Raw genomic sequence first — 23543 nt, 5'->3', positions numbered from 1 at the left:
CAAAATAAAACAGGACTTATACAGTTTTCTGACATAGTTGATTGGATCTTAGGAACTTTTAATATTCCTGTTCCATTAAAAAACTTTATAATAACATTACTTCCATCGTTTAGATTATTTTTAAAACAGTTAACGTCTGAATGGCCCCTCATTGCTGCGATCGTATCCTTTGATGACTAATACGACAGCAAGCTTAAAAGATTCCATTTCTGTTTTACAATGGAACTGTAGAAGTATTGTTCCCAAAATTGATTCACTTAAAGTTATGATTAATGATTCGAAGTGCGACGTTTTTACTCTTTGTGAAACATGGCTTACTTCAAATGTTAATGTCAGTTTTCACGATTTTAACATTATTCGTCTTGATCGAGATATTCCTTATGGAGGAGTACTCCTAGGAATTAAAAAATGTCATTCATTCTATCGTATTAATCTCCCACCCTTGAACGAAATAAAAGTTGTTGCTTGTCAAACCACAATTCAGGGCAAAGACCTCTGTATTGCTTCTATATACATCCCTCCAAGAGCACTAGTACGACAACAAATGCTCTTTAATATAATTGAACTACTCCCCTCACCACGACTGATTTTAGGAGATTTTAATTCTCACGGTGTAGCTTGGGGTTCACTTTACAATGATAACTGCTCCACCTTAATTTATAATTTTTGTGACCATTTCAATATGTCTATATCAAATAGAGGTGACATGACTCGAGTCCCTAGGCCTCCAGCGCGCCCAAGTGCATTAGACATATCATTATGCTCGACATCTTTACGGTTAGACTGTTCATGGAAGGTAATCCTTGATCCCCATGGTAGCGACCATTTACCCATTTTAATTACAATTAGTAATGAGTCAAATCGCAACCCCTCGATCGATATTCCGTATGATTTGACACGGAATATAGATTGGAAATTATATGAGGAAAAGATTTCAGAAGCTATTGAATCAATTCAACATCTTCCTCCACTTGTTGAATATGATTTCCTCGCCGGTTTGATTCTCAATGCCGCAATACAAGCCCAAATGAAACCCTATCCTGGCGCGATAATAAGAAGACGACCTCCCGCTCCATGGTGGGACAAAAAGTGCTCTGAAGTCTATACAGAAAAATCTGTCGCGTTTAAAGCCTTTCGAAAGAAAGGTAAACCCGAAGACTTCATACGATACACAGAACTTGAATCCCAATTTAAAAGCTTAATTCAAGCAAAGAAACGCGGGTATTGGCGCAAGTTCGTAAACGAATTATCAAGAGAAACATCAATGAGCACTCTTTGGAACACGGCCAGAAGAATACGAAACCAAAACGTAGTCAATGAAAGCGAGGAATCTTCAAGTCAATGGATATTTAATTTTGCAAAGAAAATATGTCCAGACTCTGTTCCTACGCAAAAACATGTTCGCAACATATCTTCAACTCAAAATATGATAGAATTGCCATTTACGATAACAGAATTTTCCATTGCTCTGCTTTCTTGCAAAAATAATGCTCCTGGATTAGATAAAATCAAGTTCAAGTTATTAAAAAATTTACCCAACATCGCCAAACAACGACTATTGGCCTTATTCAATAAATTCGTTGAACAAAATATTATTCCAAGAGAATGGAGACAAGTTAAAGTAATTGCCATCCAAAAACAAGGTAAACCTGCATGTGATCACAACTCTTATCGACCGATTGCAATGCTATCGTGCATTCGAAAATTGCTAGAAAAAATGATTCTAAGGCGTTTAAATCATTGGATAGAGTTTAATGATTTATTATCCCATACCTAATTCGGATTCCGCAGAGCCAAAGGAACACATGATTGCCTTGCATTACTTTCAACAGAAATTCAGCTAGCTTATGCTCGCAAAGAACAAATGGCATCAGTATTTTTAGATATTAAAGGGGCCTTCGATTCAGTTTCAATTGACATTCTTACGGATAAACTTCACCAACAAGGATTTTCCCCAATTTTAAACAATTTTTTATATAATTTATTATCTGAAAAACACATGCATTTCTCATATGGAGATTTGTCAACGTGTCGAATTAGTTACATGGGTCTTCCCCAGGGCTCGTGCTTAAGTCCTCTACTTTATAATTTTTATATCAACGACATTGATAGCTGTCTTACAAACTCATGTACAATCAGACAATTTGCAGACGATAGTGTAGTTTCCACTACCGGCCCTACAGCCAACGATTTACAAAGACCATTGCAAGATTCTTTAGCCAATTTATTAACTTGGTCTTCACAGTTAGGTATCGAGTTTTCTACAGAAAAAACTGAATTATTAGTATTTTCTAGAAAACATGAACCAGCTCAGTTACAACTTCAACTGATGGATAAAACTATCTCTCAGGTTTTAGTACATAAATATCTTGGTCTTTGGTTTGACTCCAAATGCCTTTGGAAATGTCATATAAGGTATTTGATTAAGAAATGTCACCAGAGAATCAATTTCCTTCGTACAATAACCGGAACTTGGTGGGGAGCTCATCCAGGAGACCTCATCAAACTTTACAAAACAACGATATTATCTGTTTTAGAATATGGTTGTTTCTGTTTTCGCTCCGCTGCAAACATCCACATCATTAAACTTGAGAGGATACAGTATCGTTGTTTACGTATCGCCATAGGATGTATGCACTCAACCCACACCATGAGTTTAGAAGTATTAGCAGGGGTTCTCCCATTAAAAGACCGCTTTTGGAATCTTACCTCTCGTATTCTAATTAAATGCAAAGTTTTGAATCCATTGGTAATTGAAAATTTTGAAAGACTACTCGAGCTTCAGCCTCAAACTCGTTTTATGACTATTTATTATAATCACATGACTCAAAATATTAACCCTACATACTCCCCGAATTCCGCGATCTTGCCAAATATTTACGATTCTACTGTATTTTTCGACACGTCGATGCTGGAAGATACTCGTAGTATTCCCAATCATTTACGTACACTGCAAATCCCACAAATATTTTGTAACAAATTCCAAAATATCAACATGTTTTACACAGATGGATCACTTCTAGATGGATCCACTGGCTTTGGTGTCTTCAACGTTAATTTCACCGCTTCTTACAAACTCAATAACCCTGCCTCTGTTTACATCGCTGAATTAGCTGCAATTCAGTATACACTAGGGATTATTGATCAACTGCACCCAGATCATTATTTTATCTTTACAGATAGTCTTAGTGCTGTTGAAGCTCTAAGATCGATGAGAAATGTAAAGCATTCTCCGTATTTTCTTGAGAAAATTCGTGATCGTTTAAGTGCTTTGACTGAAAAATATTTTCATATCACTTTTGTGTGGATTCCTTCTCATTGTTCAATTACTGGCAATGAGAAAGCTGTCACATTAGCTAAGTTGGGTGCAATGAGCGGTGAAATTTATGAGAGACCTATTGCCTTTAATGAATTTTTTGCTTCCTTGCGTCAGAGAACATTAATCAATTGGCAAAATTCTTGGGACAATGATGATCTAGGAAGATGGTTACATTCTATTATTCCTAAAGTATCGACCAAACCGTGGTTCGGAGATTTGGATGTAAGTCGTAATTTTATTTGTATAATGTCTCGACTTATGTCAAATCACTATTGGTTCGAGGCACATCTACGTCGTATTGGACTCTCAGAAAGTAATCTTTGTGCTTGTGGTGAGGGTTATCACGACATCGAACATGTCGTTTGGCAATGTCCGATGCATCATGCTGCTAGGTCCAAACTGAAAGATTCCCTTCGGGCTGGAAATAAACAATCTGATGTTCCTGTTCGTGATATCTTAGCGAGTTTAGACCTTCCCTATATGTCCCTTATATATATCTTCCTCAAAACTATACGTATTCCTATTTAGTATTTTCTTTTTATCTTTTTAGAAATTTTTCATGCAACTTCATATTCTATATAAGGATTAACTCACGAAAAAAGAAGAGCTTGAAGAATCCATTCAACAAAACTAATATATTATTCGAAATTTGTTTTAGTTTCATAAGTTTGAATTATTTTTATATTATTTGATTTATTGTATATACCTATTTCATGTTGAAAAGATGAGAGGTTTTATGCCTACGGGAGAAGATATATATTGAAATTATCACTCCCGCGGGCTTTTCCCTACTCCAAATATTTGGCTCCGCACTTGAGCCGTATCAATAAACTAGATTGAATAAAAAAAAAAAAGAAATGGAATACGAAACGGGAAACAAGAGAAACCGAAACCTAGGAGAAGAATAGCGAAAGAGACAAAAATGAGACAGAACAGAGGGAAAAACGAGGCATCAATCAGAGGAAAACTGGTCAGTTATAGATGAAAAACGAGGAGGAAAATAATAAAATGAGTTAGAAAAAGACAAAAACTGGGACTGGAAAAAGGAAAAGAGAAAATATATGAAAATATGAGGAAAAAGTGGATTATAAACTGGAGAAAAAATAATAAAAAATGGGACATGGGACAAGAAAAAACGGAATATTACACTAAGGAAAGCGCGAAAAACGGTACAGAGCAAGAACAGAAAAAGAACAGATAAATAGCGGGCAGAAAAAAACGAGAGAATGGTAAAACGGGACAGCAGAAAACAAGAGGAACAAAAAGTGTAAAGAAGAATAGCGCGAGAGCTAAAAAGATGAGACAATAAATGGGAATAACGAGACAAAGAAGCACAACAGGAGGAGAAAGGCAAAAGAAGGTGCCAAAAGCAGTGACAATTTTTTCTGTTTTCTTTTGGAAAACCGACAAAAATAACAATGAAACTGTGAAAAAGTGAGAAAAGCAGGACTTAAAAAACAACAGAAAATGAGAAAGGAAACGAACGTTACCGTGACAAAAAAGGTATAAAAGTATAATAATTGGCATACAAAGAGAACAACGAAACAAAAATAATGAGAAATAAGAAAACAAGGGAGAAAATGAAGAAAAATTAAGTAACTTAAGGACAAAAATAGACAGAAAAGGTAAATGGAATAGAAAAGTTGGAAAAGAAAAAAATGAAAACGGAGACAAAAGAGATAGAACGGAAAAGAAAACAAAACGTGGCAGAAGAAGAAAAAGCAGGACATTTTGAGAAGAGGAACGGAACAGACGAAAACGAGAAACGGGGAATTAGAAGAGGAGTTAAAAAACGACAGCTGGGACCGTAAAAAACGGGCCAGAAAACGGAAGAAAAAACCAAGAACAGAGGAAATTCAGGACTCAGAAAAAGCGCGAAAAACAGGACAAAGGGAGCCAAAAAAAGTGTCAGTAAAAACGGAACAAGGGGGCGTGAGCAAAGACTGGAAAAGGAAAAAAAAGAAGTGGAAAAATGGGAAAGAGAGAAGACGATAAACGGGAAAGAAAATCAGAAAAAACGAGTGAAAAAACGAGAAAAACGGAATAAAAAGGGGAAAAAAGGGATAGAGACACTAGAAAAAGAGTAGAAAAGTAATACAGTAGGAAAAAAATAACAAAAAATAGTGAAAACATGAGCAAAATTTGAACTGAAATCAACAACAAAATATGAGACAGAAGAAATGAAGAAGACGTGACGTGACAAAAGCGGGATAGTAAAGTGGAAAACGCGAGAGAAAAAGAAACAAAATTGGAAACAAAGAAACGAAAAGAAAATTAACAGAATAAGAGAGAAAACGGGACATGAAAAGAGAAAAAATATGGAAAAGAAGACAGGAAAAACAGGGAATTCTAAGCAAAAAACTCCTCATGTTGCAGTTTAAACGAGAACAAACGTTATAGGAAGGTTGGAAAGGAAAAGAAGAAATTACGAATACAGGAACAGAAAAAGAGGTAAAACAGGACAAAAAATGAAAAAATTGAAGAGAAAAAAATGAAAACGGAAGAAAAAAGGATAAATCGGGAAAGAAAAACAGAACATAACAGAAAAGGAGGAAAAGCAGGACGTTATAAGGGGAGGAACGACACAGATGAAAACGAGAACCGGGCCTGGAAACGAATGAAAACGGATGAAAAATACGGAAAACGGAAAATCAGGACCCAGAAAAAACGGGACAGGAAAAGAAAGGAAAGAGAAAAGCGGACAAAAACGAGAGAGAAAAAGACGGAAACGAGACAAGAAAGGGATTATGGAACAGAAAATAAGGGAAACCAAAAGGGAATAGAAGAATAGCGAAAGGGCAAAAAACCATTAGAGGAAACGTAGAACACGGGAAAAATCAAAAAGGATAAAATATGAGAAAGATGCGACAAAAAATGGATACTAATACTAATACTAATAAGAAACGAAAACCTGGAAAAACAGCCTAATGAAAAAGGTAAAACGGAATTGCGAAAAACGAAGACTCGGAGATTAAAAGGGACAACCCGAGAAAAAAGGGGACAAAAACAGTGATAGATAACACAAAAATACGGGGTATCAAACAGAGGGAAAACGGAACAGATGAAGACGAAAAGCTAGAAGTAAAAAGTCAAAAACTGGAACTGGAAAATAGGGAAGGTGAGGAAAGAAAAAACGGAAAACAGGATAGAAAATAACAAAAAAATCTATACCTATAAAGAAGGATTTCTGTCTGTCTGTCTGTCTGTCTGTCTGTCTGTCCTGTGTTCCTTATAGAATCAAAAACCACTGAACCAATCGGCGTGAAAATTTGCATGTAGAGGTTTTTGGGGCCAGGAAAGGTTTTAGTGATGGTTAGAGACCCCTCCCCCCACTAAGAGGGGGGGCTCCCATACGAATGAAACACAAATTTCTGCATAACTCGAGAACTAATCAAGCAAATAGAACCAAATTTGGCATGTGGGTGTTTTCGGTGACAAGAATTTATTCTATGGTAAATTGAGACCCCTCCCTCTTTATAAGGGGAATTATAACTCCTCTCCCCTTTAAGAGGGGGGGTTTCCATACAAATTTCCTCATAACTCGAGAACTAATCAAGCAAATGGAACCAAATTTGGCATGTGAAAGTTTTCGAGGGCAAGAAAATTTTCTATGTTGAATTAGGACCCCTCCTCACTTTAAGAGGGGGGGCTCCTGTACAAATGAAATACCAATTTCCTCATAACTCGAGAACTAATCAAGCAAATGGAACCAAATTTGGCATGTGTGTGTTTTTGGAGACAAAATTTTTTTGTATGATGAATTGGGACCCCTCCCCACTTTAAGTGGGGGGGGGGGCTCCTATACAAACGAAATACAAATTTCCTTATAACTCGAGAGCTAATCCAGCAAATGGAACCAAATTTGGCATGTAGGTGTTTTTGGAGGCAAGAATTTTTTCTATGATGAATAAGAACCTCTCCCCACTTTAGGAGGGGGGGCTCCTATACAAATGAAATACAAATTTCCTTATAATTTGAGTACTAATCAAGCAAATGGAACCAAATTTAGCATGTAGGAGATTTTTGAGTCTTGAATTTATTTTATGATAGTTAGAGACCTCTCACCCCTGTGGTAGGGGGATATGGACTCTCATTCAAATAAAACAGAAATTTTTGCGAAACTCAAAAACTAATCCAACTCGAGAAATTCGAGACTCTTCCATAAAACATTAATCAATAACAAGACCACAAAAACTATCTATAGTAACACTAGATCATTCAGGACGAGACGGTCGCGAGTGTTGCCGGTGACCCGCCGTCGGAAGCGCCGCCCACTGGGGGGCTGCAAAACTCGAGATAGTGACAAAGATCATCCGAGATTCATGATTTATGTACAACACAGGTTAATTTGTGGCAATACGAAGTTTGTCGGGTCAGCTAGTAGCTAATACATGAGAACAAACGGGATATTAAAGAGGAAAAAACGCAAAAAAATTAAAAATTGGCATGAAAAAAGAACAAGAAAAGAAAAAAAAACTTGACAGAATGAGAGAAAAGACAGGGAAAAAAAGAAAAAAAATGTAAAAAATAGAAAACAAGAAACTAAAAAACTAGAACAGAAGGACCACCAAGAAGAAAAATGGGACAAAAACGGAGAAAATGGGATAGAAAAGCTGGAAAAGAAAAGGCGAAAATACGGAAATACAGGAAAATGGAGAAATGAAAACAGAACAAGAAGAAAAACGGGCCTGAAAACCAGCAAAAACGGAAGAAGAATACGAAAATAGAAGAAAATTGTCATGAAAAGCACGAATAACGGGAATAATGAAAGAAAAAGAAGAAGCAGAGAAAGAACGAGAGGGGAAAACGAGACACGAAAGGCAATACGAACAGAAAACAAGGCACACCGAAAGAAAAAAAGAAAGAAGAAAGAGCTAAAACCGATAGAAGCAACGAGAAAAAGCAGTCTTTTAAACCCTGATTTCAAGTACAATTTATACTAATCCAATTCCAATTTCAAATAAAATCTTCAAAATCTGTTTTAAGTCCGATCTCACGTCTAACTCCAAGTAAAGCTTCCAGTCCAAATTTCACTAAATTTAACTCTCATTTCAAATCCAATTTTAAGTCCAATTTCCAGTTCAAATGAAATAAAGCTTTAAGCCTAAATTAGTCCAAATTCAAATCTAATTTAATGTTGTAATTTAATTCTAATATCTAGTTCAATTTCAACAAAAATTTTAAATCCAATTGTACCCGAAAGCCCGAAATTTTCAACCTAATCCACCGGTATTTTTGTGAGAAGTAATAATAGATTCGCCATCCCACAATTGTTTCGTTTCTCCAGGTCAAAGTGTTCTTCTGCAAATTTTGATGCCCCACCTTCGGTTTATGTCTGGACACGCTGGTGGCTGACTCCTGCCTGCCACACCGGATACTATTGGGTGGGGTTAGTGGCGAAAGAGGCCGACAATACCTTTGTCAAATATTGTGGCTGCTGCTGGCCGACCGGCCGGCCGGTTGGCCGTCTGAAGGATGCTGGCTGGCTGGCCTGGATTGGTTCCATTATGTTGTTACGATTCATTCCCCAATGGGACTTTGCCTGTCGGTCCCAGACAGAAGCAATGTCCACAAGAGGGTAAACATTTGTCACAACACGCGTGGTCTTTGCGAATCGGATCTCGAGGTGTTCTCTCCTTCCCCCTCCCTCTTTAGGGAGCTGAGGAACCGATCTTTTTGCAATTCAAATGAACTTTGCTTCTGATGCTGGGTTTGGTTCGGGCGATAAAAAGGATTTGCTCCTTGGCTTTTATGCCGGAAACCCGATGAAGGGTCTATCGTTTGGCATTTCATGCTCGGATCGTTTCAGCAACACAAAGCAAAGGAAACTTACCTTTCGTAATGAAGCTGTACTCCCCGCTGGCAATCAAGCTGGTGGCCGCCTTTTCGTAGTTCCAGTAGCGCTGAAGGTCGTTCGGTTCGATGGCACTCGGCGGGAGCTGCTGGGACGAGGCCAGAATCTCGTTGTACTGGGCTTCGTGCATCAGCAGCAACGGTGGCGGCAGTTCGTCCTCCGGCGACCGCTCACTGCCGTAGCCCTGGTCGCAGCCGGTATCGGCCGTTGTGCTGCCACTGCTGTTACTACCGGTGGCATTGCTGCTGCTGCCGCCGCCACCCGCCACCGCCGTGGCCGCCGTCGCTGACCGGAGCAGGGGCAGCGTCAGCTGAGTCGTCGTCGTCGTACCCAGGCCGTCCTGCGGCCGATCTGCGGATGGAAAGATGCGGAACGGAAAGCGAACGGTTATAGTTCGGATTTGAAATTTTAATGGATTCATTCGATTGTGTAAGCGAAAATTTTCAACCATTCCAAGCCGAAATAGTTCCAACTGCAACGAGAGAGGTAGGAAAGATTTGCCCATTCACAGCAGGACCTAACGATTCTAGCCGGTCGAACTGGGTTCTACCGTTGGAGGATCGGATTTCATTAATACCGAATTAAGCTTGCAAGTGGAGATTTATGTACACATCAGTGGTTTCCTTCGGACAAAGGATAGAATTGAACCACCTTTAAAGGACCGATGAACAGATTTAATATGAGGTTGTATTTTTTTACTCATTTTTTGGCAATTGCAGAACTGAGAAACTTATTTTATTTTAAGTCAGTGTGATTGATTGAAAACAAATTCCGTAAATTGAAAAACCGGTACCCAATTTATTTGAAAAACAAAAGAAGGGACAAAGATAATCTAATTGCCAACTTCCACTGATCCGGAAGCCAATAAAAGTCGGTCCGTATTTTTTCCTCCTTCCTTTTTGCCTATCCTGCACCAATTTGATTGGGGCGATATAATTGATTACTGTATCGATAGCCGATTGTAAGGGAGAAGAAGAGGCAGAAAAAAATCCTTTTCAGTTTTCTCCTTCTTCTTGGAACCGGCACTCTTGGAGCCTCTAACGAGGCTCCAAGCTGGTGTCAAAGCTCCATCCCAGAATCTCATCGTCGCATATGAATTTAATCATATTTCTCGACACGAACCGCTGATCAAAGAGTTTCCATCTGCACTTCGATCTGACAAATACGGCTGCTGCTTCTCCTGATCCTGCTCCTCCTCTTCCTGGCTCCTTTTGATAGCCGCAGGAGATGAGACGACGATGAACGACCAACCAACCAAATGAACCTTGACTGTTGACTGCTTGCGGAGAAAAGTCGTCCTTGACACGAGCGAATGCATTCGAACGACGAACGCGCTGGCGCTGCTGGTTCGATTGAGTGGCAAGATTTCCGCAGGTCAAAGCGAAACGAATCCTCAAAACTTATATGCAGCATCATCGTCACCGTACCTGTACTGTACTGTACCTGAAAGCAATCGATGATGCTCGGATGTATACTACGTACGGTTTAATTATTTATGGGATGTTAAGTGGTGTCCCAGTGCGCAGGGAGTGTCACAAGCCAAAGCTCGCTCTGCTGATGACAGGAAAAATATTTTCAGCATTTCACACAGTGCTTTATGACGACGCATGGTTAGAAGGTTCTGAATTGATGGGAAAATTGAGGGAATCGAAAAAATACAGATGGATCTTAAATTCGTAAATAAAATACGATGAATTTTTTTGTTATAGCCACATTGAACAAAGTCCAACTTGAGTCTAATTTAATCCTAATTTGAGTTTGATTCAAAACTGAATTAAGCCTGGATAACAAATTATTTTCGACGAATCAAATGTTTACGCTGATGCATCAGTCATTGGACAAGTTCCGGGAGTATAACTTGCCGACTCATCATCGGTTTGTGGACTTTAAGGCGACGTACGATTCAGTCGAACGAAATGAGATGATTTTTTTTTCTGAAGATAGATAATTATGTGACCTACAAGTCTTCCAAACGTCGTTCCATAAAAATGGTCATATTTAAAGAAAAAAGTTTTCCTAACAAAAACTTTTAGCTATTCATATCTTTTTTTCAGTGTATAAATGAAAAAGTTTTTATTAGAAAAACTTTATTCCCTTAGATATGACCATCTTGCGATGTATGAAAGACTTTTTTGGAAAATCGATTTTTGGGAAAACTGAAATATCGTTTTTCCGGTAAGGATTTGAGAAAGTTTATGTTAGAAAAACTATTTTCCGTTAAACATGCCCATTTTGCGATGTATGGGTGCCTTGCAGGTCGTATAATTATCTACCTTCAAAATTTTTTTGTGGGACTAAGACTGGGACTTCTCTTGAAACTGGTCACGAAAATCACTAGAGGAACGTAATAAAACGTAGAATTGTTATCTGGGAATGCTGCTTAAAGCAGAGCTTCAATTTGATCTCAAAATTAGCCTTTAAATGAAACGTAATAAATTTTGAATTATATCTAAAAATAGACCCTTAAAAAACCTCGAAGAAGATCCTAAAATGGACCTTAAAATTAACCTCAACATGGACCTAAATTGGACCGCGAAATAAGGCTCAAAATGGACCTTAAATGAATCATAAAAAGAAACCCACAAAAGGAAAATAAAATGTACTCTAATTTGGATCTTAAGACCAACCTTGAAATGGACTATAAAATAGACCATGAAATGTGGAAGTCCAATGAGCCTTGAAAAGGAACTTAAACTGGACATTACACTGAACCTTAAAATGGAAACCAAAATACCTCGAAATGGACTGTAAAATGGACAATAAAAGGAACCCCAAATTGGGCATGAAAATTGAACCTCAAAATAAATCTCAAAATGGGCCTTTGAGTGTTTGAAAATCTCGATGGCTCTTGACAATATAGCTCAAAATGGAACCTAAAATCGACCATAACAAGCGGCTCAGAATAAAGCATACAGTTGATAATACAATAGATTTCAAAACTGATTTCAGAATGGACCTCAAAATGGCCTTCAAATTAGACTTACCATAAAACTGATCTCCAAGAGGATTTGAAAATTGTGCCAAAGTGGATCTCAAAATGTAGCACAAAATGGTCCTCCAAATAGACCTTGAAACGGAACTCAAAGTGGTCTTCAAAATAGATTTCTAAATGGACTTGAAAATGTACCTCAACATGGAACTGAAACTGAACCTTAAAAGGAAACCGGTAAATGCACCTCAGAATGGATCCCAAAATTGACCATTATCCATTATTACCATTTTACTGCCCGCTGTTTCCACTTTCTCTTTGTTTCCTGTCCCGGTTTACGCACTTTTCAGTCCTAATTTTACTCTTGTCTTCTCTTTTCCGTTCGTTTTTTCGTCTTTTTTCTTCCGTTTCCTCATTTTCAGGCCCGTCTTTCCTCTTTTCGGGGTCTCGTTAATTCCTTTTCTAATTTCTCGTGCTCGTGTGTTCCATTCCACCTCTTATTATATCCCGTTTTTCCTCCTTTTCTGTCACGTTCTATTCTATTCTATTTCTATTCTATTTCTTTTTCATTTAATCCCGTTTATCTTCTATTTTCATTTTTTTATCTATGTTCCAGCTTCCGCATTTTCTTCTTTTCTTTTCCTCATTTTCTAAACCGTTTTCTGCCTTTTTGTTCCGTTTTTTCCAATTCTGTCCAGTTTGCCGTCATTTTCTTTATTGCTTTCCTCGTTTACTCTATTCTTTTTTTTTATCTAATTGTTCCTCCGTTTCTCCCTGCTTTTCTGACAAGTCTCCTCTTTTCTTCTTTTCACTTTTTACCCTTTTTACGTCCTGTTTTGTCTCGCATTCCGTCACGATTTTGCTTTTATTTTTCTTTTTTTTTTCTATCCTATCTTTTTTTTCTGTTTTACTGTTTCGTTTTCCTTCGTTTCCTGTCCCATTTTTTTTATGTTCAGTCTTGTATTTCCTCCGATGTTTCACTAATTTTTTGTTTGGCCAATTTCGTGATGCCAATAAACCAGCCAGTCGTATATTCGAATCTCGGCTGGGAGAGGCCGTTCGAGTCATTAGAATCGTAGCACTAGCCTCACAATTGTCCTGTACTCTATTATCTGGCTGCTAAGTTTATCGCATAAAATTAGAAGTTGAAGTTTCGATAATAGAATATGGTATTCGCTTTTTTTGTGCCTCGGTTTCGTTTTCTGTTACGTTTATCCTGTTTTTGGCTCCCTTTTTCCCTTTGCTCTCTGGTTTTCCTTTTTCATCTCCTGTTTTTCGTCTGTTTCTTTGGTCCGTTTTGCGTTTTCTTCTTTTGCTGTCCCATTTATCCACCCCATTTTTAATTAGTTCCATGTTGCTCCTTTTAGGATATCCATTTCACCTCTTTTCTCCCATTTTCCTCAATTCTTCTATTTTGCAATATTTTCTCTCGCTATTTTTTCTTGTTTTCTGTTACGTTTTTCCTCTCTTGTCCTCATTTTCACTCTTTTTTCCCGTTTTCCCACCTTTTCTGTATTTTTTCCCTTTTGTTCCGTCTTCACCCCACTTGTTTCGTTTTCCCTCCTTTTTTTCTCTCATTTTTCCGTTTTTCTACCCGTCCCATTTTTCAAAAACGGGCCCTTTCAGTGCTGATTTTTCTCTTTTTTTTGTATGGGTTTATCCCTTTGACCACAACATTATTGATCTATTGTAATGTTGCCCGGGTGTATGCTGTATTCTGCACTGCATTTCTGTGCTTTATCGTTATTCAGTAAACGATAAGCTTATATATTTTTTTATGCGTGCTTATGTGTATGAGGGTTTTACCCTTGCTTCGATGCATGTCCTACTAAACCAAACCTGTTTCGCCTCGTTATAGTTAGAACTGGTGAGTCCTCATGAGGTTCAAAACCATTACCTCAATAGGTCATCATACCATAAGAAGCGTCTTCGGGATAATGTAGAACTCAGCATGAAGGAAAGGTGATGAGGGGCCTGAGTATAAACCCATGCTAAAGTCACTTTGACATCGAAGAGCCTGATTCTACTAAGATTCGAAACCACGACCATTCGCTTGTCAAAGCAGACTCGGCAACCTTGCGGCTACAGAGCCCCCCTTTTTCTCTTGGTTCTCTCTTTTCTGTTTTTTTCAAGCCCATATTTTTTCTTTTTCTGTATCGTTCTTTGTTTTCCGTCCGATTGCCTCTTTTTATGTCTGCTTTTCCTCCTTTTCTGTTACGTTTTATCGTTTTATCCCGTATGTCGTCTGTTTTCATTTTCCTCTTTGTTCATACTCCCGTATTTGTTTATTTTTTCCTTCTCATTTTCTCTTCCGTTTTTTCCTTTTCTCGTTCTTCGGTCTTTTCTCTCATTTTTCTGGTTTTATCTTTCTTTTGTTCTTAGGTTTTCCCTTTAAATCTTCCTTTTTTTGTCGTTTTCTCTCCTGTTTTATCTTCTTTGGTTCTTGAGTCTGTTTTTTCTGGTTTTCTTTACTTTTTTTTCTACCACATTTTTCCATCCCATTTCCATTATGTTCTATTTTTCTCGTTTCCTAACCCGTTTGACCCGTCTTCTTCCTGTGTTCCTGGTTTCTTCCATCGATTTTCTTTTTTCTCTTTAGGTTTCTCCTGTTTTCTGCTTCGTCGGTTCGTGTCTTCTTTCCATTTTCCCATCTTTTTTGTCTCGTTTTGTTTTCTTTTCTGTCCCATCTTCTCTGCTTGTTATTCCTCTGCTTTTTTTCTTCTGTTACGCCTTTTTTTTCCATTTTCCGGCTCGTTTTTCCTTTTTTTCGGTCTTGTTTTTTTTTGTTTTCTGTCTGCTAACTCTTCTCCCATTTTTTTGTTCCTCTTTTTATGTCCTGTTGTTCGTCCTTCTCTGTCACCTATATTCTACATTCTTTTATTTTCTGTTTTCTATCGTTTTATCCCGTTTGTCTTTCATTTTAATTTTTTCTTTTCACTTTACTCTTTTTTGTGCTCGTTTCTCAACTTTCATACTCTCGTATTTTTTTTCCTCCTTTTCTATCCCGTGTTTTCCTATTTTGTTCCGTTTTTTCTCGTTTTTCCATCTTTTCTCTCACTTTGCTTAGGCCATTACAAATATTCTTTATAGTTTTTGAAGTATTTTTTATAGTTGAAGTTTATCGTGAAACCCGTGCTCTTCATACATACGTTATTATTTTCCATGCAAAAACCTTCCAAAATAGAGTCAAAATCGAAAAAAAAATTTTTGCCTGTTTTCGAAAATTACATTGTTTGTACTTCCACTTTTGTTTCGTACTAGAAGCGTACGTACTTTTTCGAGTTCGTTAGGCTGTAAAACGCGCAAATAAATTGGTTTTATACAAAAAATTTTTACTCAAGTTTACCAAATTTTTTGCCCCTCGATTTTTAGAGCCAATTTTGAAGGCTGGGGGACAAAAAATAATTTGCAACGGCCTTATTTTATCTTCCGTTATTTCTTTTTTACATTTGCTCTTCGGTTTTGCTTTAAAGTTTCCCGTTTTTCGTCTTTTTCTCTCCAATTTCACTCTTTCGCTTGGTTCGTTTTTCTTTACTTTTTTTTCTACCCTATTTTTCCATCCCATTCACATTTTGTTTCATTTTTCTACTTTAATATCCCGTCCCGAAAAAATCCCATTTTCCTCGTTTCTTCTATTGATTTTCTACTTTCTTTCGCTTTTTTTCCCCTTAGCTTTCTCTTGATAAAAATACGGACAGGGACAGAGGCAGGAACAAGAACAGGAAGAAGGGACTGGAACTGAAAGTTGATTAGGGAGAAGCAACTGGGACTGGGACTGGGATTGGGATTGGGACTGGGACTGGGACTAGGACGTGGACTGGGACTGGGACTGGGACTGGGACTGGGACTGGGACTGGGACTGGGACTGGGACTGGGACTGGGACTGGGACTGGGACTGGGACAGGGACTGGGACTGGGACAGGGACTGGGACTGGGACTGGGACTGGGACTGGGACTGGGACTGGGACTGGGACTGGGACTGGGACTGGGACTGGGACTGGGACTGGGACTGGGACTGGGACTGGGACTGGGACTGGGACTGGGACTGGGACTGGGACTGGGACTGGGACTGGGACTGGGACTGGGACTGGGACTGGGACTGGGACTGGGACAGGGATTGGGTTTGGGACTGACGAAAGAGCGATGAAAATGCAACGACAAGACCGTCAACAGGACGGATGAGAAATTCGATAAAAATACGTCAAAAATATTGAGATGCCAAAACAGCGATAAAAATGATTAAATTTGACAAAAAGGGCGCTTAAGACTGCAAAAAAATCAAACAAAAAAGCCAAAAAGCGAAAAACAAAAAAAAGACGTCATAAAATGTCAATTGCATAGAAACAAGTCGATGCAAAGATGACAAGAAGACGACGAAAAAACGACCAAACTAAGATGAAAACGCAAAACGACGAAATCTATACCTATAAAAATGGATTTCTGTCTGCCCTATTTTCCTTATAGAGTCGAAAACTACTGAACCGATAAGCAACCATAATAAATTTGCTTTATTAACAGTTTTATTTATGGTTGTATAGTTAGCTATGAGTGTGTTTGCACTCGTATCCTTTTGGTATTACGTAATACCACAATAAAACCAGAGGTAATGATTAATACCGCAATAAAACGTTTATAAAATTCAAGTAAGACCAAGCGGCTTTAGAATTGTTACTTGAGTAGTCTTGGGAGGCAGAAAACAGAACGTGTCTGAGCAGGAGGAAAAGTAGGACGTAATTAAACAAGAAACAGAATAGGATAAAACAAATAACGGGTTAGAAAAGGAGATAAAAACAAAAAAAAAATCAATCAACCAAAAATGACAAAACACGACACAACAAAATAGAAAAACTGGGCCTGAAAAAAAGGAAAAACGGAAGAAAAATACGAAAAACAGAACAGAGTAAAATCAGGTAAAATTCGAAAAATGGGACAGGAAAATAAGAGAAAAAGAACGGTAAAAGGGAAGAAAAAAAACAAAAGAGAAAAAGAAGGAAAATTAGACAAGACATGGAATACGGAACAGACAACAAGAGAAACCAAAAGGAAAAAAAGGTGAGAGCAAAAAACCGATAGAGAAAACGAGGAAAACGGGACAAAGCGGTCAAAAAGATGAAAGAAAAACTGGGACAAGGAGCATTCATCAAAGAAAAACGACACAATGGAATTGGAAAAAGGGAAAGAGAAGAGAAAAGACGGAAAACGGGAAAGAAAAAAAAGTTAAAACATGAGGAAAAACTAGACTGAAAATAATAAAAAATGGACAGCAAACGAAGGGAAACGCGATAAAAACTGAACAAAAGGGATCGTAAAGATGAAAAAACGCGAGAATAAAAGCTGGCATGAAGGAAGAACAACGAAAGAAAAAAACGTGACAGAATGGGAGGGAGAACGGAACATAAAAAGAGAAAAAAGTGGAAAATAACACAAAAGAGAAAACGAAATAGAAACTAGAGCTTGAGGACATAGAAGAAGAAAAAACGGAACAAAATAGGAGAAAAACGGAATAGAAAAGCTGGAAAAGAAATACGGGAATATAGAAAAATGGAGAAACAAAAACAGAAAAAGAGGAACAACGAGACAGAAGAATTAAGCAGAGAATAAAAATTAAAACAGTAGGCAAAAAGGCTCAGACCGAAAAGAACAACAGAACGTAACAGAAATGGAGGAAAAGTCATGATAAAACAAGGAATACAACAGACGAAAATGACAGACGAGTTAGGAAAGGAGTTCAAAAGCGACGACTAGTACTGTGGAAAAAATCAAAACGAGACAGAGAATAAACCAAATACTGGACAGGGGTCAAAAACGGGTCAAAAAACGAAGAAAAACTGAAGAAAAAAGTACGAAAAACAAAGGAAAATCAGGACTCAGGACAAAAGAAACGAAATGGGAAAAGAAGAATAACGAGAGAGCAAAAAGGAAACCGATGGAGGAAATCCGGGAAAAAGAATATAAAAGGAGAAAGATGAGACAAAAAAGGGGCAGAAAATCGGACTAAAGAAAAAGGCAAAACGGAAGAGCAAATGTCGTAAACTGAGGGATAAAAAAGAGACAACGGGAGAAGAAAAGGTAAAAAAGAGAACCAAAAACAGTGACAGAAGAACGGGACATCATACCGAGTACAAACGGAACAGTTGAAAATGAAAAATGAGAGAAAAAATTAAAAAGAATTAGAAGAGGTCGAAAACTGGAACTGGAAAATAAGGGAAAGAGAGAAGAGAAAAAGCGGAAAACTAAAAAAAAAAAACAACGAAAAACGAGTGAAGGCTTGAGAAATACTGAAAAGAGGAAGGAAGTGAGAGCAATAACCAAGAGAACGGTATAGAAAAGGACTAAAAAACCGAAGCAAAAAGTGGCAAAGTGGGACTGGAAAAGAGAAAAAACGGAACACAAAAGAAGTAGAATGTGAGAGAGAATAAGGCAAAAATTTCAATTCTTAGGCAATTGCAACTTATTTTTATAGTTTTTGTCAACCCCCTCCCCTCTTTGAAATTGGCTTGAAAAATTAAAGAGCAAAAAACCTAAACCTAAAGAACTCGAAAAATAAGTGTACGGAGTGTTAACGCTTCTAACGCGAAACAGAAATGGAAATTCGAAGAATGAAATTTCCGAAAACAGGCAATAAAAATTTCTTTCGATTTTGAGTTTCATTTCTAAGGTTTTTGTATGGAAAATAGTAACGTATATATGAAAAGCAAGAATACATTCCGTTTTCACGTTCAAACTATAAGTAAAAATATATTTTTTGCTCGTCTAAAGAAAATCTTTGTTTTTTTCGCCCCCATCCCTTCTTCCAGTTGCCCAACACCGCAAGGAGAAAAACTTCATAAAATCATTAATTTAATGTCCAATGTCAAACCCAATTTCAAGTCCAATTTCAACTCTAATTTCAAGTTCAGTTCCAAGTCTAATTTCTAACTTAAATTAGCTTCAATTCTAAATGCAATTGCACTCAAAAGTCTGTAGTTTCAACGTAATCGGCTGGTATTTGTGATATAAGTAATAATTGGAACGGGGATTGGAACGGGGATTGGAACGGGGATTGGAACGGGGATTGGCACGGGGATTCGAACGGGGATTGGAACGGGGTATGGAACGGGGATTCGAACGGGGATTGGAACGGGGATTGGAACGGGGATTCGAACGGGGATTGGAACGGGGATTGGAACGGGGATTGAAACGGGGATTGGAAAGAGGATTGAAACGGGGATTGGAACGGGGATTGGAACGGGGATTGAAACGGGGATTGGAACGGGGATTGGAACGGGGATTGGAACGGGGATTGAAACGGGGATTGGAACGGGGATTGGAACGGGGTATGGAACGGGGATTCGAACGGGGATTGGAACGGGGATTCGAACGGGGATTGGAACGGGGATTGGAACGGGGATTGGAACGGGGATTCGAACGGGGATTCGAACGGGGATTGGAACGGGGATTGGAACGGGGATTGGAACGGGGATTAGAACGGGGATTGGAACGGGGATTGGAACGGGGATTCGAACGGGGATTGAAACGGGGATTGGAACGGGGATTCGAACGGGGTTTGGAACGGGGATTCGAACGGGGATTGGAACGGGGATTGGAACGGGGATTCGAACGGGGATTGAAACGGGGATTGGAACGGGGATTGGAACGGGGATTGGAACGGGGATTGGAACGGGGATTGGAACGGGGATTGGAACGGAGATTCGAACGGGGATTGGAACGGGGATTGGAACGGGGATTCGAACGGGGATTGGAACGGGGATTGGAACGGGGATTGGAACGGAGATTGGAACGGGGATTCGAACGGGGATTGGAACGGGGATTGGAACGGGGATTGGAACGGGGATTGAAACGGGGATTCGAACGGGGATTGGAACGGGGATTGGAACGGGGATTGGAACAAGGATTCGAACGGGGATTGGAACGGGGATTTGAACGGGGATTGGAACAAGGATTCAAACGGGGATTCGAACGGGGATTGGAACGGGGATTCGAGCGTGGATTGGAACGGGGATTCGAACGGGGATTCGAACGGGGATTGGAACGGGGATTGGAACGGGGATTCGAACGGGGATTGGAACGGGGATTGGAACGGGGATTGGAACGGGGATTCGAGCGTGGATTGGAACGGGGATTCGAACGGGGATTCGAACGGGGATTGGAACGGGGATTGGAACGGGGATTGGAACGGGGATTGAAACGGGGATTGGAACGGGGATTGGAACGGGGATTGGAACGGGGATTGGAACGGGGATTGGAACGGGGATTGGAACGGGGATTGGAACGGGGATTGGAACGGGGATTGGAACGGGGATTGGAACGGGGATTGGAACGGGGATTGGAACGGGGATTGGAACGGGGATTGGAACGGGGATTGGAACGGGGATTCGAGCGTGGATTGGAACGGGGATTCGAACGGGGATTCGAACGGGGATTGGAACGGGGATTGGAACGGGGATTGGAACGGGGATTGAAACGGGGATTGAAACGGGGATTGGAACGGGGATTGGAACGGGGATTGGAACGGGGATTGAAACGGGGATTGGAATGGGGATTGGAACGGGGATTGGAACGGAGATTCGAACGGGGATTGGAACGGGGATTGCAACGGGGATTGCAACGGGGATTGGAACGGGGATTGGAACGGGGATTGGAACGGGGATTCGAGCGTGGATTGGAACGGGGATTCGAACGGGGATTCGAGCGTGGATTGGAACGGGGATTCGAACGGGGATTCGAACGGGGATTGGAACGGGGATTGGAACGGGGATTCGAACGGGGATTGGAACGGGGATTGGAACGGGGATTCGAGCGTGGATTGGAACGGGGATTCGAACGGGGATTCGAACGGGGATTGGAACGGGGATTGGAACGGGGATTCGAACGGGGATTGGAACGGGGATTGGAACGGGGATTGGAACGGGGATTCGAGCGTGGATTGGAACGGGGATTCGAACGGGGATTCGAACGGGGATTGGAACGGGGATTGGAACGGGGATTGGAACGGGGATTGAAACGGGGATTGGAACGGGGATTGGAACGGGGATTGGAACGGGGATTGGAACGGGGATTGGAACGGGGATTGGAACGGGGATTGGAACGGGGATTGGAACGGGGATTGGAACGGGGATTGGAACGGGGATTGGAACGGGGATTGGAACGGGGATTGGAACGGGGATTGGAACGGGGATTGGAACGGGGATTCGAGCGTGGATTGGAACGGGGATTCGAACGGGGATTCGAACGGGGATTGGAACGGGGATTGGAACGGGGATTGGAACGGGGATTGAAACGGGGATTGAAACGGGGATTGGAACGGGGATTGGAACGGGGATTGGAACGGGGATTGAAACGGGGATTGGAATGGGGATTGGAACGGGGATTGGAACGGAGATTCGAACGGGGATTGGAACGGGGATTGCAACGGGGATTGCAACGGGGATTGGAACGGGGATTGGAACGGGGATTGGAACGGGGATTCGAACGGGGATTGGAACGGGGATTGGAACGGGGAATGGAACGGGGATTGAAACGGGGATTGGAATGGGGATTGGAACGGGGATTGGAACGGAGATTCGAACGGGGATTGGAACGGGGATTGCAACGGGGATTGCAACGGGGATTGGAACGGGGATTGGAACGGGGATTGGAACGGGGATTCGAACGGGGATTGGAACGGGGATTGGAACGGGGATTGAAACGGCGATTCGAACGGGGATTGGAACGGGGATTGGAACAAGGATTCAAACGGGGATTCGAACGGGGATTGGAACGGGGATTCGAGCGTGGATTGGAACGGGGATTCGAACGGGGATTGGAACGGGGATTGGAACGGGGATTGGAACGGGGATTCGAACGGGGATTGGAACGGGGATTGGAACGGGGATTGGAACGGGGATTGGAACGGGGATTGGAACGGGGATTGGAACGGGGATTGGAACGGGGATTGGAACGGGAACTCGAATGGGGATTGGAACGGGGATTGGAACGGGGATTCGAACGGGGATTGGAACGGGGATTGGAACGGGGATTCGAACGGGGATTGGAACGGGGATTCGAACGGGGATTGGAACGGGGATTGGAACGGGGATTGGAACGGGGATTCGAACGGGGATTGGAACGGGGATTGAAACGGGGATTGGAACGGGGATTGGAACGGGGATTGGAACGGGGATTGGAACGGGGATTGGAACGGGGATTGGAACGAGGATTGGAACGGGGATTGGAACGGGGATTGGAACGGGGATTGGAACGGGGATTCGAGCGTGGATTGGAACGGGGATTCGAACGGGGATTCGAACGGGGATTGGAACGGGGATTGGAACGGGGATTGAAACGGGGATTGAAACGGGGATTGGAACGGGGATTGGAACGGGGATTGGAACGGGGATTGAAACGGGGATTGGAATGGGGATTGGAACGGGGATTGGAACGGAGATTCGAACGGGGATTGGAACGGGGATTGCAACGGGGATTGCAACGGGGATTGGAACGGGGATTGGAACGGGGATTCGAACGGGGATTGGAACGGGGATTGGAACGGGGATTGGAACGGGGATTGGAACGGGGATTGGAACGGGGATTGGAACGGAGATTGGAACGGGGATTGGAACGGGGATTGGAACGGGGATTGGAACGGGGATTGAAACGGGGATTGGAACGGGGATTCGAACGGGGATTGGAACGGGGATTGGAACGGGGATTGGAACGGGGATTGGAACGGGGATTGGAACGGGGATTGGAACGGGAACTCGAATGGGGATTGGAACGGGGATTGGAACGGGGATTCGAACGGGGATTGGAACGGGGATTGGAACGGGGATTCGAACGGGGATTGGAACGGGGATTCGAACGGGGATTAGAACGGGGATTGGAACGGGGATTGGAACGGGGATTGGAACGGGGATTGGAACGGAGATTCGAACGGGGATTGGAACGGGGATTGCAACGGGGATTGGAACGGGGATTGGAACGGGGATTGGAACGGGGATTGGAACGGGGATTGGAACGGAGATTCGAACGGGGATTCGAACGGGGATTCGAACGGGGATTGGAACGGGGATTGGAACGGGGATTGGAACGGGGATTGGAACGGGGATTGAAACGGGGATTGAAACGGGGATTGGAACGGGGATTGGAACGGGGATTGGAACGGGGATTGAAACGGGGATTGGAATGGGGATTGGAACGGGGATTGGAACGGAGATTCGAACGGGGATTGGAACGGGGATTGCAACGGGGATTGCAACGGGGATTGGAACGGGGATTGGAACGGGGATTCGAACGGGGATTGGAACGGGAATTGGAACGGGGATTGGAACGGGGATTCGAGCGTGGATTGGAACGGGGATTCGAACGGGGATTGGAACGGGGATTGGAATGGGGATTGGAACGGGGATTGGAACGGGGATTCGAACGGGGATTGGAACGGGGATTGGAACGGGGATTGGAAC

The 23543-nt window shown here is 41.3% G+C and overlaps 1 protein-coding gene across 1 annotated transcript in view; it reads right to left on the bottom strand.

Annotated features, from left to right (window-relative positions):
• LOC128732324 (uncharacterized) overlaps positions 1–23543 on the bottom strand; it is a 105670-nt gene that overhangs the window by 41254 nt on the left and 40873 nt on the right. Inside the window, exon 4 of the mRNA XM_053825568.1 lies at positions 9153–9524. Coding sequence (XP_053681543.1) covers positions 9153–9524 — 372 coding nt within the window. The remainder of the gene's footprint in view (positions 1–9152; positions 9525–23543) is intronic.

The sequence above is a fragment of the Sabethes cyaneus genome, chromosome 1, assembly GCF_943734655.1.
Source record: "Sabethes cyaneus chromosome 1, idSabCyanKW18_F2, whole genome shotgun sequence".
NCBI lineage: Eukaryota > Metazoa > Arthropoda > Insecta > Diptera > Culicidae > Sabethes > Sabethes cyaneus.
The sequence above is the reverse complement of the archived record's forward strand: the minus strand, read 5'-3'. Positions and strand labels throughout refer to the sequence as shown.